Source organism: Tasmannia lanceolata, unplaced genomic scaffold (assembly GCF_043159265.1).
Source record: "Tasmannia lanceolata isolate RefF3 unplaced genomic scaffold, GAP_Taslan_0.1 ptg000018l, whole genome shotgun sequence".
Lineage (NCBI taxonomy): Eukaryota > Viridiplantae > Streptophyta > Magnoliopsida > Canellales > Winteraceae > Tasmannia > Tasmannia lanceolata.
The window spans coordinates 19,258,348-19,273,226 of record NW_027518695.1 but is presented as its reverse complement, the minus strand read 5'-3'; the positions used below and the strand labels follow the sequence as shown (position 1 = coordinate 19,273,226).

General features: G+C 37.2%; 2 protein-coding genes and 1 pseudogene across 2 annotated transcripts; 1 reads left to right on the top strand and 2 right to left on the bottom strand.

Moving 5' to 3' along the window:
• The first annotated feature begins 7,806 nt into the window (after positions 1–7,806).
• Positions 7,807–8,637, top strand: LOC143850130 (cytosolic sulfotransferase 15 pseudogene; annotated as a pseudogene).
• Positions 8,638–11,559: 2,922 nt separating this feature from the next.
• On the bottom strand, positions 11,560–12,252 carry LOC143850129 (uncharacterized). The gene has a single exon (XM_077359426.1). The coding sequence runs from the start codon at positions 12,250–12,252 to the stop codon at positions 11,560–11,562; it is 693 nt and encodes a 230-aa protein (XP_077215541.1).
• On the bottom strand, positions 11,640–14,811 carry LOC143851977 (uncharacterized). Its single transcript, XM_077361494.1, has 2 exons — positions 14,726–14,811; positions 11,640–14,101 (listed from the first exon to the last, which is right to left on the bottom strand). The coding sequence occupies exon 2, from the start codon at positions 13,315–13,317 to the stop codon at positions 12,397–12,399; it is 921 nt and encodes a 306-aa protein (XP_077217609.1). The 5' UTR covers positions 13,318–14,101; positions 14,726–14,811; the 3' UTR covers positions 11,640–12,396.
• Between the last annotated feature and the right edge of the window lie 68 nt (positions 14,812–14,879).

Sequence of the window (14,879 nt, the reverse complement as noted above, 5' to 3'; positions counted from 1 at the left end):
CTCTCTTCTCTTCTCCACTCAAAAGCCTCTCAAGTTATCTAATTCTTCTTTTAAACCCTTTCTTGCCTTTACGTATTTACAACATACCCAACTTAAAAACCAAGTGGGACCCATTCCAAGAATGAAACAAGAAAACAAAGGAAATACAAAAAAAGTGGTGGTGATTATACATCACCATTTCAACAGGGAATTGACTGACGAGGGGTTGAGCCTCTAGCTCAATGGTAAAGAGTATGTTCTTCAACCCTGAGGTCGGAGTCAGGGTGGCAATTGGGCCGTGCCGGCCCGCGGCACGCCCGACACGGCACGATTGCTACAGTGACGTGGGCCGTGCCGGGCTAGGCTTGTCGGCCCGCGGCACGGCACGACACGGCCCACTGGCAATTTTGCCTTTATTTTTTTGTGTTTTTTTGAAATTTTTTGTGTTTTCTCAAAAATACCCCTTAAAGTTAGAAAAAACGGCTAGTGAGGGGGGTAATTTCGGAAATTACATTGTGTAATTTCTTGTGTTCCAAAAATACCCTTCCCAACAACTATATTTGGGGGTACTTTAGGGATTACATATGTTTTTACTAAAATAACCCCCCAACAACTATATTTAGGGGTACTTTAGGGATACACATGTTTTTACCAAAATAACCCTCCTAACAACTATATTTGGGGGGTACATTAGTGATTTTACTTGTTTTTACCCAAATAACCCCCCCAACAACTATATTTGGAGGTACTTTAGGGGCGACACATGTTTTTACCAAAATAACCCTCCCCAACAACTATATTTTGGGGGTATTTGGTAACTCATTATATTACAAGTCTTATAAATATCCCTCCCCCTCCCTTCATTTTTCACCCTCAATTACTCTCTTATTACTTTCTTATTACTCTCACTCTTATTGCTCTCTCTTTCATTTACTCTCTCTAATTACATCAAATTCTCTTATTACATCAAATTCTCTAATCCTTCTCTCTTATTACTCTCTCTAATCCTTCTATCCGTTACGCACTTCGATTAGCGATTAAGAAGAAGGGATTAAGGAGGTGCTTAACAACTTGCGGTAATTAATATTCAAGAAGGTGCTTAACAAATCAGTGTGTGATTCAAGCAAAGTTGAGGTATTTAGAATTTATTTTTTAAAATTTACTTATAGCCCATCTTTGTAATTTTTTTAAAATGGCCGGTTCAAGTGACCACGATTTTCAACCAAATGAAATCATGGGAAATGTTGAATTACTAGAGGCTTGTGTAGAACCTTGGAATGATGATACATATACTCCAGAATCCGAATATACAATTGCTCCTGAACCTACCGAAGGACCTTGTAGTACTAGTGAGAGTCAAGTTCCTAGTACTAAAACGTCTAGAGGTAGGATTTCACAAGTATAGAAGTTCTTTACCATTGAAGAAAAGAAGGATTCTAAGGGAGTTTTAGAACAAAGGGCTATTTATAAATTATGTAAAAAAGTTTTTAGTTGTAAGAGTAAAGGTGGAACAGGGCACTTGGCAAGGCATTCCACTGTTTGTAGTGCAAAGCATGAGTTATTAGACCCTAAACAAACCCAATTAAGTCTAACTTCTAGTTCATTAGGAACTTTTTCTTATTATCAAGAAAGGAATAGAAGAGAACTAGCATCATACATCATACAAGATGAGCAACCATTTATTATGCCTGAAAGTAAAAGATTTGAAAACTATATTAAAAAAGCTCTAAATCCTGCTTTTAAAAAAGTGACTAGAAATATTATAAAATCATATTCATTTAAATTATTTATTGAAAGCAAAGAACAATTGATTTCAAGTTTTGAAAATTTTAATGGAAAAATTGCACTCACTTCTGATATTTGGACTAGTAAACAAAATGAAGGCTATATTTGTGTAACAGGACATTATATTAATTCGAACTGGATGTTAGAAAAAAGAATATTTAGTTTTACTCGATTAGAATTCCTGCATAATGGTCATTCTAAATCAAAATATATATTATTTACTGTTCACAATTTTAAAATTCAAAATAAATTTTTTTCTATTAGCTTCGATAATGCTAGTAATAATACTGCATCAACAGGGTTATTAAAATCTCAATTGAAACCTATTTTAGATGGACAACTATTTCATATTAGATGTGCATGCCATATTTTAAATTTAACTGTGCAAGATAGTTTATCGGAAATTGCACCACAGATAGAGATTATTAAAAATAGTCTTCAATTTATTCAGTCTTTAGGGCATAGAAGACAAGAATTTAAAATTTTATGTAAAAAAATTGAAAAAACTACAAAAAATCCCCTTAGATATTAAAATTAGGTGGAATTCAACTTATAAAATGTTAAAAGTATCATTTGAGTTCAAAACTATAATTACAACATTTTTTCAAGAACATATGCTTCCACCTTGCAATCATACTATATCTCTAGAATATTGGAACAGTTGTGAAATTATTGCAGATTTATTAGAAGTATTTTTAAATACAACTAATCTTCTTTCCGGTGTTTACTATCCAACTTCACAATTAATTTTGGGTCAAATATATAAAATTACTATTTGTTTTAAAAATAATAGATCGAGATTGGGAAATGGAAGTCTACTTCATAGAATGGAGGACAAATTTAGAAAATATTTTCAAGAAATTCCTCTATATTTTTTAAGTACAATAATAGACCCAAGGATCAAGTTACAAGGTTTAGAGGTCATTTTAGATGCATGCAATGAAAACACAGGTATTGGATCTGGGCATAGTATGGATGAGATTACAAATTTATTACATTCTATGTATGCATTGTATGAGACAGAACATGGACATAGAAGATCGAGTTCTTCACAAAACTACCAACCTAGAAATAACCCACTTTGGTCACTAATAAATCAAAAAAGACCTAGAAATAGTGGTAGTACATCTTTTGATGAGCTATCATTATATTTGGGAAATGATTATTCAAGCTACCTTAATCCTGATGAATGAGAGAGTTTTGATGTTTTGGTATGGTGGAAAGAACATGAAAAAAGTTATCTAGTATTATCCGCCATGACACGTGATCTACTAACCCCCCGGTGTCCACAGTAGCATCGGAGTCTGCTTTTAGTGCAGGCAAGAGGGTCTTAGATGACACACGGAGCAGAATGTCACCAAAAACAGTAGAGGTATGCGTGTGCCTCAATGACTGGTTGGATGCAGATGATAGAGCACAAGACAGAAGAGAAGATGACTCAACCGACTCACCTGAAAAAATATGAAGATTCGAATTTTGAAGTCGTTAATTTCTACTCGTACTTCACAATGTATTTGTACTTCATTCTTTTTTCTTTTTTTCTTGTATGTTGGTGGGTTAGAGGCAAGGTTCTATGTCCTCCTCTAATAATTTTCTATATTAACAAAATTTTAAAGTGCCGCCCGGGTTCCTAGATAAATATTCCGGACACAATCGATCTTTGTTTTTAAATTACTTGCAATTTGACTTGTAAATTTTTCATAAATGACTTGCAAATTTTTTCAATTTTTTCCAACAAGTGCATTCTCGAAATTTTGAGAAAAATTCCAGTAGAAAAGAAAAACATATTCTCGGAATTTCAAGAGTGCACTTGTTTGAAAAAAAATAACCGTTACGTGCCAAAACGTGCCGGCACGACACGGCACGCCACGAGTGGGCCACGTGCCGTGGGCTGTGCCGTGCCTAACCCCCACCCTTTGGCGTGCTGGCACGGCACGACCCGTGACCAAATCATGCCGTGCCGGCACGGCCCGTTTGCCACCTTGTGGTCGGAGGTCCAATCCCAACCTACCTACACAAAATAAAGGGAATTGACTGGTTATTTATCAATCCCATAATTTATTTTTACATTTTGTGGGGATACAGGCTCACTCCTTTGTCTTTTGCGCATGTGTCTATTTATCTTCCGAGCGAAATCCTGTTTTGCTAGCAGCACTCGCTATATAAATAAGGTAAAAAAGGGTAAATCTGTCTTTAGCTCGGTGCGCTCTTGGTGTGATTTGATTTGGAATTGCCACCTGATCTATCGTTAGACAGCACTTAATTTTTTCAATGGCTAATTAGACTGCACTTTGTAATTGATTAATGTTTTTCTTAAGATAGCAAGAAATGACGGTTGCTAGGAAAAATGGATCCCATGCTGAAAATAAGCACGCTTCCTCCATTGTGACACGTGTGAAAAAAAGAAGAAGAGGAGCTAGTATCCCCACAAATACCATAAACTGCTAGGAAAACGGGATTACATTTTGGGAAAAAAAAACCGGCATCAAACAATGGAGCCACGTCCACAAAAAGACAAAAGAAGGGATTTCAAATCCCCATAAAAAAAAATAAACCCCTTAAAAAGGTTAAAATCAATGGTCAGGTACATCCCATTTTTATTTTCAACACGGAATCCCGTTTTCAAACTTTTTTCCTTTTCACAACAAAACATCTTAATTGTTTTAAATATTTATAGAGCTTTCGAATGGTTATTACATTTCCCAAAAAGCTCTACCGAAGCAAAGAAGGTAAGACAGCTGGGATTGTGCAAATATTAAAATATGGTTGTGCTGATAACATTTCCCTCAGTAAATCCATCGGTCCTACTGACCACTTTATCTGGATCCGTTTTAGAAGTATTTTCCATAAGAAATTGATCCTCCCACCAAAAAAACATTCCTTAAAAGGACCAGGACTTTTTAGCACGTGATTTAATTCTTAATGAGTAACATCTAATCATCATTGTTTTCACCATAAGCAAAAACCTGACAGGTGGTTAAAAATCATTCGTGGGTTAATGTTGCGTCTTAGTTGTGAATCCCTAGCATGACTATACAAAAAATCCCATTTAAAGGGAACCGATAAATCCGCCCCTCTTCCATGCATGGTTTTAAATTTCGGCCGAAACATTTTGTTTCGGCCGAAATATTTTGTTTCGGCCGAAATATTTCGTCCGAAATATTTTGTCCGAGGCACAAACCGAACGAAATTCACATAAAGTCATTTCTTTACAAGATTTCGCCGAAATTTTGTAGAAATGTCGGTTAGAATTTCATTTTTGGTCTTTTTTTACAAAATTTCTACCGAAATATTATAATTTCCACCAAAGTAGCAGAAATTTCAACCGCAATCGCCGAAATTGACACCGAAATTTTAGACATTTCGGTCGAAATAAAAAAAGAATAAACGAAATCATAATCATATTTTTGCAAGATTTCGGCCGAAATTTCACCCCGAAACCGAGACATTTCAGTTTCGGTGGTGGATGAAACCGACACCGAAACCAAAATTTAAAACCTTGCTTCCATGTCTGCTTTCGTGGCATGCCAAGGAGCACAAGAACCATTGAATGCCACCCTAGCCTTGCTTGGAATGATCCCCTCCTAGCCTGTTATGAATGATAGTGAGGGTTAATCACCTTTATAAAAGATAGCTGATTCCCGTTTTGTGAAAAAAAACGGGCATCATTCATCGGAGCCACATCCACTGAAAGGTAAAATAAGGGAGTTCAAATCTCCATAAAAGCACTAAATGCATCGTGAAAAAGTTCAAATTAACCATCACATCACTCCCATTTTTATTCTCAAAACAGAATCCTGTTTTCTTAGTGTTTTCCTTTACAAAGGAGATGATGTTGTGAAAGTTGCCTAATTTCCCACCACTCGATGGGAATGCAAAGACGGCAATGTTTTTAGGTTTTTCTAAAACCTAAGTGATATAAACGAGAGATTTTTTACTCTCTCGTGGGGAGAGACAAAAACGAGAGAGAGGAGAGAGGAGAGAGAAAGAGAGAGAGAGAAGAGAGAAGAGAGATGAGAGATGAGAGAGAGAGAGAGAGATTGGGTTTCTTCTCGGGTTTTTTCTCGGGTATTCTCTTGGGTTACTCTCGGTGTACGGCCTCGGGTTTGAGAATCAATGAAAGGGTTGCGGGTTTGTGGGTTTGAGATTAATCCATTGTAATCCTTGTATTTTGTTTTTCTTATAGTGGAACATCGTGTTTCTTGCCCGTGGAGTAGGCTTGGCCGAACCACGTAAATCTTGGTGTTCATCTTCTGGCTTGGTTTATTTTATTTTCCGTTAATTTGTACACGATCGGATCGGATTGCCCGACGGATTTTCTCAACAAGTGGTATCAGAGCTCAGGTGGAGCGATCATCGAGGCCAGGTAGAGTGATCGTGGGTGTTGTGGTTGGATCGCGGTTAGAGCGGTCTTTTGGGAGTAAAAAGATTGTCCAGGAAAGATTCTCGTTCGACGTGGAGCACTACACCGTAAGTGCGGAGTAATCTAAGATGGCGGTAAAATCAAGTTCTACTCAGTTCAACATCGACAGATTTGACGGAAATGACAGTTTCACCCTATGGCAGATGAGGGTGAAGGACATCCCAGTTCAGCAGAGCTTGGCTAAGGCGTTGAAGGGAAATGATGGGAAAACGGAGAAGATGACGGATACCGAGTGGGAAGACATAAAGTCGAAGGCGATCAGCACAATTCTACTATGTCTAGCAGATATCATTATGTTTAACATTATGGAAGAAGAAGATGTGCCTAAATTATGGGAGAAGTTGGAAAAGCTTGACATGTCAAAAAGCTTGGCCAACCGGTTGTATCTGAAATGGCAATTGTATGGGCTGAAGATGTAGGAAGGTGGAGTTCTTCTAGAATACATCACGGTGTTCAACGGGCTTGTGGATTAGCTTCACAAGGTTGACGAAAAGTTGAAGGAAGAAGACAAGGCCCTTTTGCTTCTTACTCCACTTCCTGATTCGTATGACAACCTGGTAACAACTTTATTGTATGGTAATGATACGATAAAGTTGGAGGAAGTCACGGCGTTGCTCTTATCAAATGAGATGGGTGAGGTCATGGTCCCACTGCAGCAAGAAGAATGAAAGAAAAAAGCCCAGACAAGATCACAAAGCAGAGATTGAAAAACTGAAAATAATTGAAGGTAAATGATATCAGCACACCACAAAGTTTAAATATTCACGTGGTCCAATAATCAATCTAGGGCTTACAATCATTTGAAGAAGTTGGCTGAAGAATTAATATCTGCTGTTTTCCACTGTATATGGTGTGCCATTTACCATCATGCCACATTTGCCTTTTCTTCTTTTGCTAGGTATGTAATTTTATAGATTAAGAGGACAAAATACAAAAAAGATACACAACAAAAAGATCCGTCAAAGATTGGGTGAGATCATGGTCCCACTGCAGCAAGAAGAATGAAAGAAAAAAGCCCAGACAAGATCACAAAGAAGAGATTGAAAAACTGAAAATAATTGAAGGTAAATGATATCAGCACACCACAAAGTTTAAATATTCACGTGGTCCAATAATCAATCTAGGGCTTACAATCATTTGAAGAAGTTGGCTGAAGAATTAATATCTGCTGTTTTCCACTATATATGGTGTGCCACTTACAATCATGCCACATTTGCCTTTTCGTCTTTTGCTAGGTATGTAATTTTATAGATTAAGAGGACAAAATACAAAAAAGATACACAACAAAAAGATCCGTCAAAGATTGGGTGACGATCATGGTCCCACTGCAGCAAGAATTTGATGTGAGCTGCTTCTTGGAGATACATAAATATGCTTTCATGTAGCCAAAGCTATCAAAATCCTGTGAGGACACTAATCATAACTTAGATCCTTCAACTCCCATCTTCTTCATGGCTACATCCCAAATTCCAGCCACTAACTTGCCTGAAAATGAAGAACAAATAAGCAAAAAATGGGAGGAACTAGTCTCCTCCCTGCCAAAAGGGAATGGGTGGTTCAGACCCCATATCTACCAATACCAAGGCTTTTGGTATCCTTTACTGTGCTTGAAAGCAGTAATGGAATGCCATCAACAATTTCAAGCCTACAACACCGATGTACTAGTGAGCACCGCACCCAAAACAGGTACAACTTGGTTGAAGGCTCTCGTTTTCGCCATTGTGAACCGCACTCGTTACACTTTCACTAACCATCCCTTGCTCAACAATAACTCCCATTCACTTATCCCTTTCTTCGAATATAAGTTCTTGGAAGATGATCCTGTTTCTTATTTCTCAAACCTTTCTCACCCTAGACTATTTTCTACACACGCGCCTTACAATTCATTACCGCCATCGGCAATACAATCGGATTTTCGGATTGTTTACATATGTCGTAATCCAAGAGATACCTTCATATCCATGTGGACTTACTTTAACAAGTTGAGACCCCAGAGTGTAGGACCTCCCCTTCCTCTCGAAGAGGCCTTCGACTTGTTTTGTGAGGGAGTTTCGCCTTTCGGTTCTTATTGGGATCATGTGTTGGGGTATTGGAAGGAAAGCCAAGAAAGGCCTGGAAGGGTTTTGTTTTTGAAGTATGAGGAAATGAAACAAGATCCCACATTTCATTTGAAGAAGTTGGCTGAGTTCTTGGGGCAACCTTTCTCTCTAGAGGAAGAGAAAGTTGGGGTGGTGGAGGAAATAATACAGTTATGTAGTTTTAAGACAATGACCAATTTGCAAGTGAACAAGACAGGAGTTGGCCCTATGGGCATGGGGAATAACAATTTATTTAGGAAAGGGGAGGTGGGTGATTGGGCGAACTATCTGACGTCTCCAATGATCGAGCGGTTAGAACAGCTCGAGGACCAAAAGTTCCACGCCTCTGGTCTCACCTTCAGGGTATTATGAATAATTTTTATTCTATCTACTATAATCATCCAACTATGGATTGATTGAGCCTACTTTGTTGGTGTTTAGATTTGGCTATTAAATTTCTTTCATGTAATCCTGGGTTTGCTTTCTTCTCTATTATTTCTTTGAGTGTTACCATGTCCTTCCTGTAATCATTGATGTATCTCTCTTATACATATATTATCTTCTTTAATGTTAAACTCAGTGTTTTAAAACTCGGCGACTCGGTTCGTAACTCGGCCGAGTCGACGCGGATTTGCGGTGGCCGCCATTTTGGAGTCCCGGACTCGGCGAGTTGTGGCCGAGTCATGGCCATTTTGAACTCATATTCCATCTTAACTTCAACCATTCAAAAAAAAAAGGAAAGATAAGATTTATTGGAGAGAAACGTACCTAAAGCCGCAGAGAAAACGCTCTATAATACCCTAACTCATGAAGAAGAAGAAGAACTAGTTCGTTTTTTTACTGGATCTGATAATATGATTTTGTGAAATGATAAATACGCCCCCTTTCATTACCTGAGACAGCCCATCCAATAGGGGTGGACATGGTTCCGGTTCGAACCGAGGAACCGAACCGAACCGGCACATATGGTTCGGTTCGGTTCGGTTCCATAGTTATATGGTTCGGTTCCGGTTCTAATAACCTGGAACCGATGGAAATTCGGTTCGGTTCTGGGTTTGGATCCCGGAACCGAGAACCGAACCAAGAACCGACCCACCTTAAAACCCTTAGTCAGACTGGAAAACAAGTTTTTTAATCTCAGCACTTGCCCAAATATTTTTAATCTCACCAAACAAGCCTTAATATTTTAATGGCAGGAAAGAAGATGTGGGAATCCTTTTTGTTTTTAATATTAACTTGAAAGTTTTTGTAAGTGTAAGAAGAAAGTGAAAGGCTTTTAAAAATAGTAAAATATTATGAGAGTAGTTTGTATAACGCCCCCACAAAGTCATATTCATCATTTCATTAGAGACTTTTGTGCTCTGCTTTTCCCATAATGATGATGACAAGCTGGAAACAAAAAATTATTCTATCTCAAGAAAAGAAAACCAAACATTCAAACAACTATTGTGAAGAAATTCCGTTGATTTGATGAAGATCGGGTAAACCCAGAACCGAACCGAACCGATTATATATGGTTCTGGTTCGGTTCGGTTCCAAACTTATATGGTTCTGGTTCGGTTCCAATTTCAGGGAACCGATTATATATGGTTCGGTTCTGGGTATACCCCAAAACCGAACCGAACCGAACCATGTCCACCCCTACCATCCAATGTAAAATAGTAGTCATAAATACACTAGAGAGGGCTATCCCGAGTAAAACCAAGGGGTGATTCAAATAAAACAAAGGGGCAAATACATTATTATTTTTTTGGGCAGTGCAGTACAAAGTGAGGTTGTCAATTCCAGCCTGACTTTTGCAGCTTTGCTTGTCTTATTCTCTACCTCATTCTGGGTGTGGGTGCCTGGACAGCCATTTAAGAATACAATTCTTTTATATGGTGTAAGCCCTTATAGTCCCTTACTTTTCTAGAGGTACTGTACGGACCACACTAGAGGATGATCCAAACCGTCCATGTGGGCCATGGACATGGACGGTTTGGATCATCCTCTAGTGTGGTCCGTACAGTACTTCTAGAAAAATAAGGGACTTTAAGGGCTTACACCATATAAAATCTCCTTTTTTGATATATATAACCTCTTTCTTTTGGTTATTAAAAAATATTTCTAAATTTTCTTACATTTTTAACACCTGAAAAATAAAAAGATAACTTAAACTAAACATATTCAACATTTACTTAGATGGACCTTCAATTTATGAGAATATGCCTCCAATTAAATCATATCATTATACTCAAAAATTTTCCAAGAAAAATTTCCCATCAAAAATGTTTTTCTTGCATGTATTTTTTTAAAAATTAGCGGGCTTGCACTTGGTTAGATGATCAAAACTATTCATTTGTTTGGCCCTACTTAAATGGGTTTGGATTTTTGTATTTTTTTCATTTATTTTCTAATAAAAAATAACGACTCATCTAATTTGGCCGCGTCAACCGTGTCTGCGCTGAGTCGACAAAGATTTTCTTCAGCCGCGTTACGCGACGAATCCGCATTTTTAAACACTGGTTAAACTTGTCCCAGCAGAAACCCTCCCTTCGAAGCTGAGGTTCTAAGCTCTGTGGGAAAAAAACTCAACCTTTCATGTCCCAGGAAAACCACCTCTTGGATTGCACCACAGATTGCCCAGAAAACCATCCCCTGGCTTTGCAAAAGACCACTAGACAACGCTGTTTGGAAAGTAATTCCTTTTTGGTAAATAATCACCTCAAAAGTGCAAGATGGGATGTCGAATTAACAAAGGAAATTAATTGCCAGGATAGTACCAGGGAAAAGTCTTCTCTTGACCTACATGGAAGCAGTCAGTAGGGCTGTCAATAGGGTTGCCTTTTGTTTTTCCTCAGACAACGTGCATGACAGCCGTTTTCTAAATGACCATAGGAAAATTTGAGAATGAGAGACATCAGTATACGAGAATTGCCAATGGCGGGACGCACTTTTGAGAAATTGTTACAGAGGGTTGATAACCCCCTTTTGAGAGTTTGATAACCCCATTTAGAGGGCTGATAACCCTCATTTCGTCCCTATAACAATTTTTCAAAAGTGTGTCCCCCCCTTCGCAATTCTCGTATTTTAATGTCCCCAATTGGCATTTTTCAACCAAAATGAGGAGGTTGGTACTAAGGGCGGAACCAGGAATTTACACTTGTAGAGGCCTGACTAGTTGTAAAAAAATCCATGATATACACACACGCACACACTTTCATAGAATAAAAAAGTTAAACTGATGAATAAAAAATATGATAGGACTTTCAATACACGAAGAGTATGCTATAACTCCATGAATATGCAAACGTGTTAGCCAACTTTGATTGAAACCGACAAAAGGAAACAAAAAAGTAAACCTAAATCTTTATATTTAAGTTGTGCCCGTCGACTTTTCATAGAATAAAATTCATCTATGATCATATCTGTACTGAAACTCTTAGCTATTTCTTTTTCGATGTAGAAAACCAAGCATTCTGCGAGAAATTCATCTTCCATCATGTTACGAAGTCTTGTTTTAACAAGCTTCATAGCCGAAAATGCACGTTTTGTAGTTGCCGTTGAAACCGGAAGAGTCAACACAAGACGTATCAATCTATCAATCAGATAATAGATCGCTGACTTTCCCGTTGCACTTAATCTCTGGCAAAGTTCAGAAATTGTGGAAATATTTTGAAAATCTGGATGCTGAAGTATATCAAGCTCATAATGCTGCAGTTGAAATCTCAAATGAATTTTTTCCTCCTCTGAGAAATCTTGAGGATAAAATTTCTCCACAAGATTACAAATATCTTCAATTTTAAAAGATTTATAAGCATCCTTAGGATCAAGAGTAGAACTAATAATAAGGACCTCCGTTGGTTGCTCATTGAATCTGCTATTTAGCTCTTGCAATTGAGAGTCTATTGCAGCATTAAATATGTCAACCCGATAATGGTGCTCCATCGTAATGAGATCTTGTGATTCACGTGACCGACCACGACCTGCTGTGTAAGGGGCACTCATATCAGGAATATCAATCCCACGCCTTTCGCAAAATGATTTCGCATTCTTAAGCAAACTATTCGAGCCGTCTTCCTTCAACTTTTGAATGAGTAATTTTGTAGTTGAGACTAAGTGCAGAGCATTCAAAATGTCTTGCGAACGATTTTACAAAACATGACAGAGAACATCAGTGATTCCCATGATTTCTTTCATCAAATGCAATATAAAAACAAATTCAAAAGTTGTCATCACATCATAAGCGGTATCTGCATCACCACGTTGAGAAGAAGTGGCTCCTCTATTAATGATATTTATAAGCAATGTGCAAGTCGCAGAAAACATCTTTAGTAAGCTACAAATAGAATTATAATGGGAGCCCCATCGAGTATCCCCAGCTCGTTGCAAAGGACCAATTTGATTAGCTCCTCTACCATACTCATTCTCATAAATAAAAATCAAATATGCAATATCATCCGCTTGGTTAGACTGTAATTCATCATGACGTTTGCAGGAGGCACCGATAATATTAACAATGGAAGACAACTTTGAGAAAGACTGATGAATAGGAATTACTTCTCTGGATGCTCCAATCAATGCTAATTGTAATTGGTGAGCTAGGCAATGCACGTAATATGCATACGGACAATCTTTAAGAAATAAGGCTTTTAAACCATTCCACTCACCACGCATAGTACTAGCACCATCATATCCTTGATCTCGAATGTTTTGAATGTTGAGATTGTGAGAGAGAGAGAGAACGGCACATATCTCCTTTTTAAGAGTCGATACAGTAGTATCTCTAACATGCACTAGATCAAAACATCGTTCTCTAATAAAACCATCCTTATTAACAAATATCAAAATAAGAGCCATTTGCTCTCTCATAAACTCATCTCTAGCCTCATTAACAATAATGCAAAATTTTGCATCCCCAATATCTTCACGAATTGCACTACGCACTTTACTTGGGAAAATATGTAATATTTTCTTTTGAATTTTAGGCGATGTGTATTGGGCATTCTTTGGAGCATTTTCTAAGACAACCCTGGAAAATTTTTCTTTATAATCTGCCAAAATCTTTACCATTTCAATAAAATTACCTCGATCTTTTTGAACTTATGCTTTCATCATTACCTCTAAAAGCACATGCTTGAAATGTTAACCAGCGAACGGTGTCTATGGAGGTCTTGAGTCGCAACCGGCTATTCTCAATCTCTTATGATGTTTGTTTTTCTATTAGTTTATCAATATGCTGCGATTGATTCGATAGATCATGACAAGCCTTCTCAGCAATTTTATGTGGTGAATTAGGGTCTTTTCCAACATGACCTAAAAAGGCACAATTCAATCCATCATTTTCTTTTTTCCAATTTTGAAACCCTTCACTTGTAAACGCACCTAATCCCGGGCGTCATGTTGGTTCCTTACAAAAAAGATAGCATGGAAGACAAAATACAGCATCCTTTGAAGGGGAGTATTCTAACCAAGAAATTTTTTTGAACAAAGAAGATTGAAATTGGCGAAGATGATTCTCTGCTCCTGAAAGATGATACTCTCAAAGTAACATTGATATGCTTCAGCTATAAGATATGTAAGACGAATTTCATCTCTTTGATTAACAGGATATTCCCACATTTGAGGACGCAATCCCGGATCACGTTCTAAGGAAGTAGTATCAACCACTTCTTGATGGGTTCTTGGTAACTTAGAAGGACGTTGCTCAATGTTTGACATGCCAGAATTTAATGGAGAATGTGCATTGATTTCTGAATCATTAACATTCTTTTTTTTGAAGAGTGCATCGATAGTTTTTGGTTTGCCCATGATTCAACTTATAATTTTGAGGAGTGAATTTGGATCAATAAATAACCTGAAAATTTTATCTATCAATTAGTATAATATTTTTCAAGGATTTTAGAACCACTAATCTTATAAATAAGAAGATTGAATATATATATATATATATATATATATATATATATATATATATATATATATATATATATATGAGAAAACGGTTCCTACACATGTGTAGAGAGTTCTCTACACACTAGCTTAAAATACAGTGGGGGCCCACATTGTTTGGGTGATCCAAGCCATCCATTTTAAAGGCCCTCACATAGATAGGGTGTCTACAAAAAATCAGATCCATAGGATCATCCCAACCCTACGATTTGTGGAGGTAAAATGGATGTCTTTAAACCTTCACAAATTAGTCCATTTTTTGCCTCCACAGTTCGAATGGTTTGGATGATCCTATGGATCTGATTTTTTGTGGATACCCTATCTATGTGAGGGCCTTAAAAATGAATTGTTTGGATCACCCAAATAATGTGGCCCCCAATGTATTTTAAGCTAGTGTGTAGATAACTTATCTATATATATATATATATATATATATATATATATATATATATATATATAGCGAAGTAATGATAACATTATTCAATTTATATAATTTTTTTCAAGATGATTGCAGATAGAGAAGCCATACCTGAAGAATTAATATTGCGAGAAGTAGAACTACCCCAAAATAGAATTTAAAATCTTCGACACTTATCACTTCTTAACGTTTAACCTAGAAAAAATAATGCAAAAAAAATCAAATCATGTTACTATAACAAGTTGGACTCAAAATTGTGAGTCCA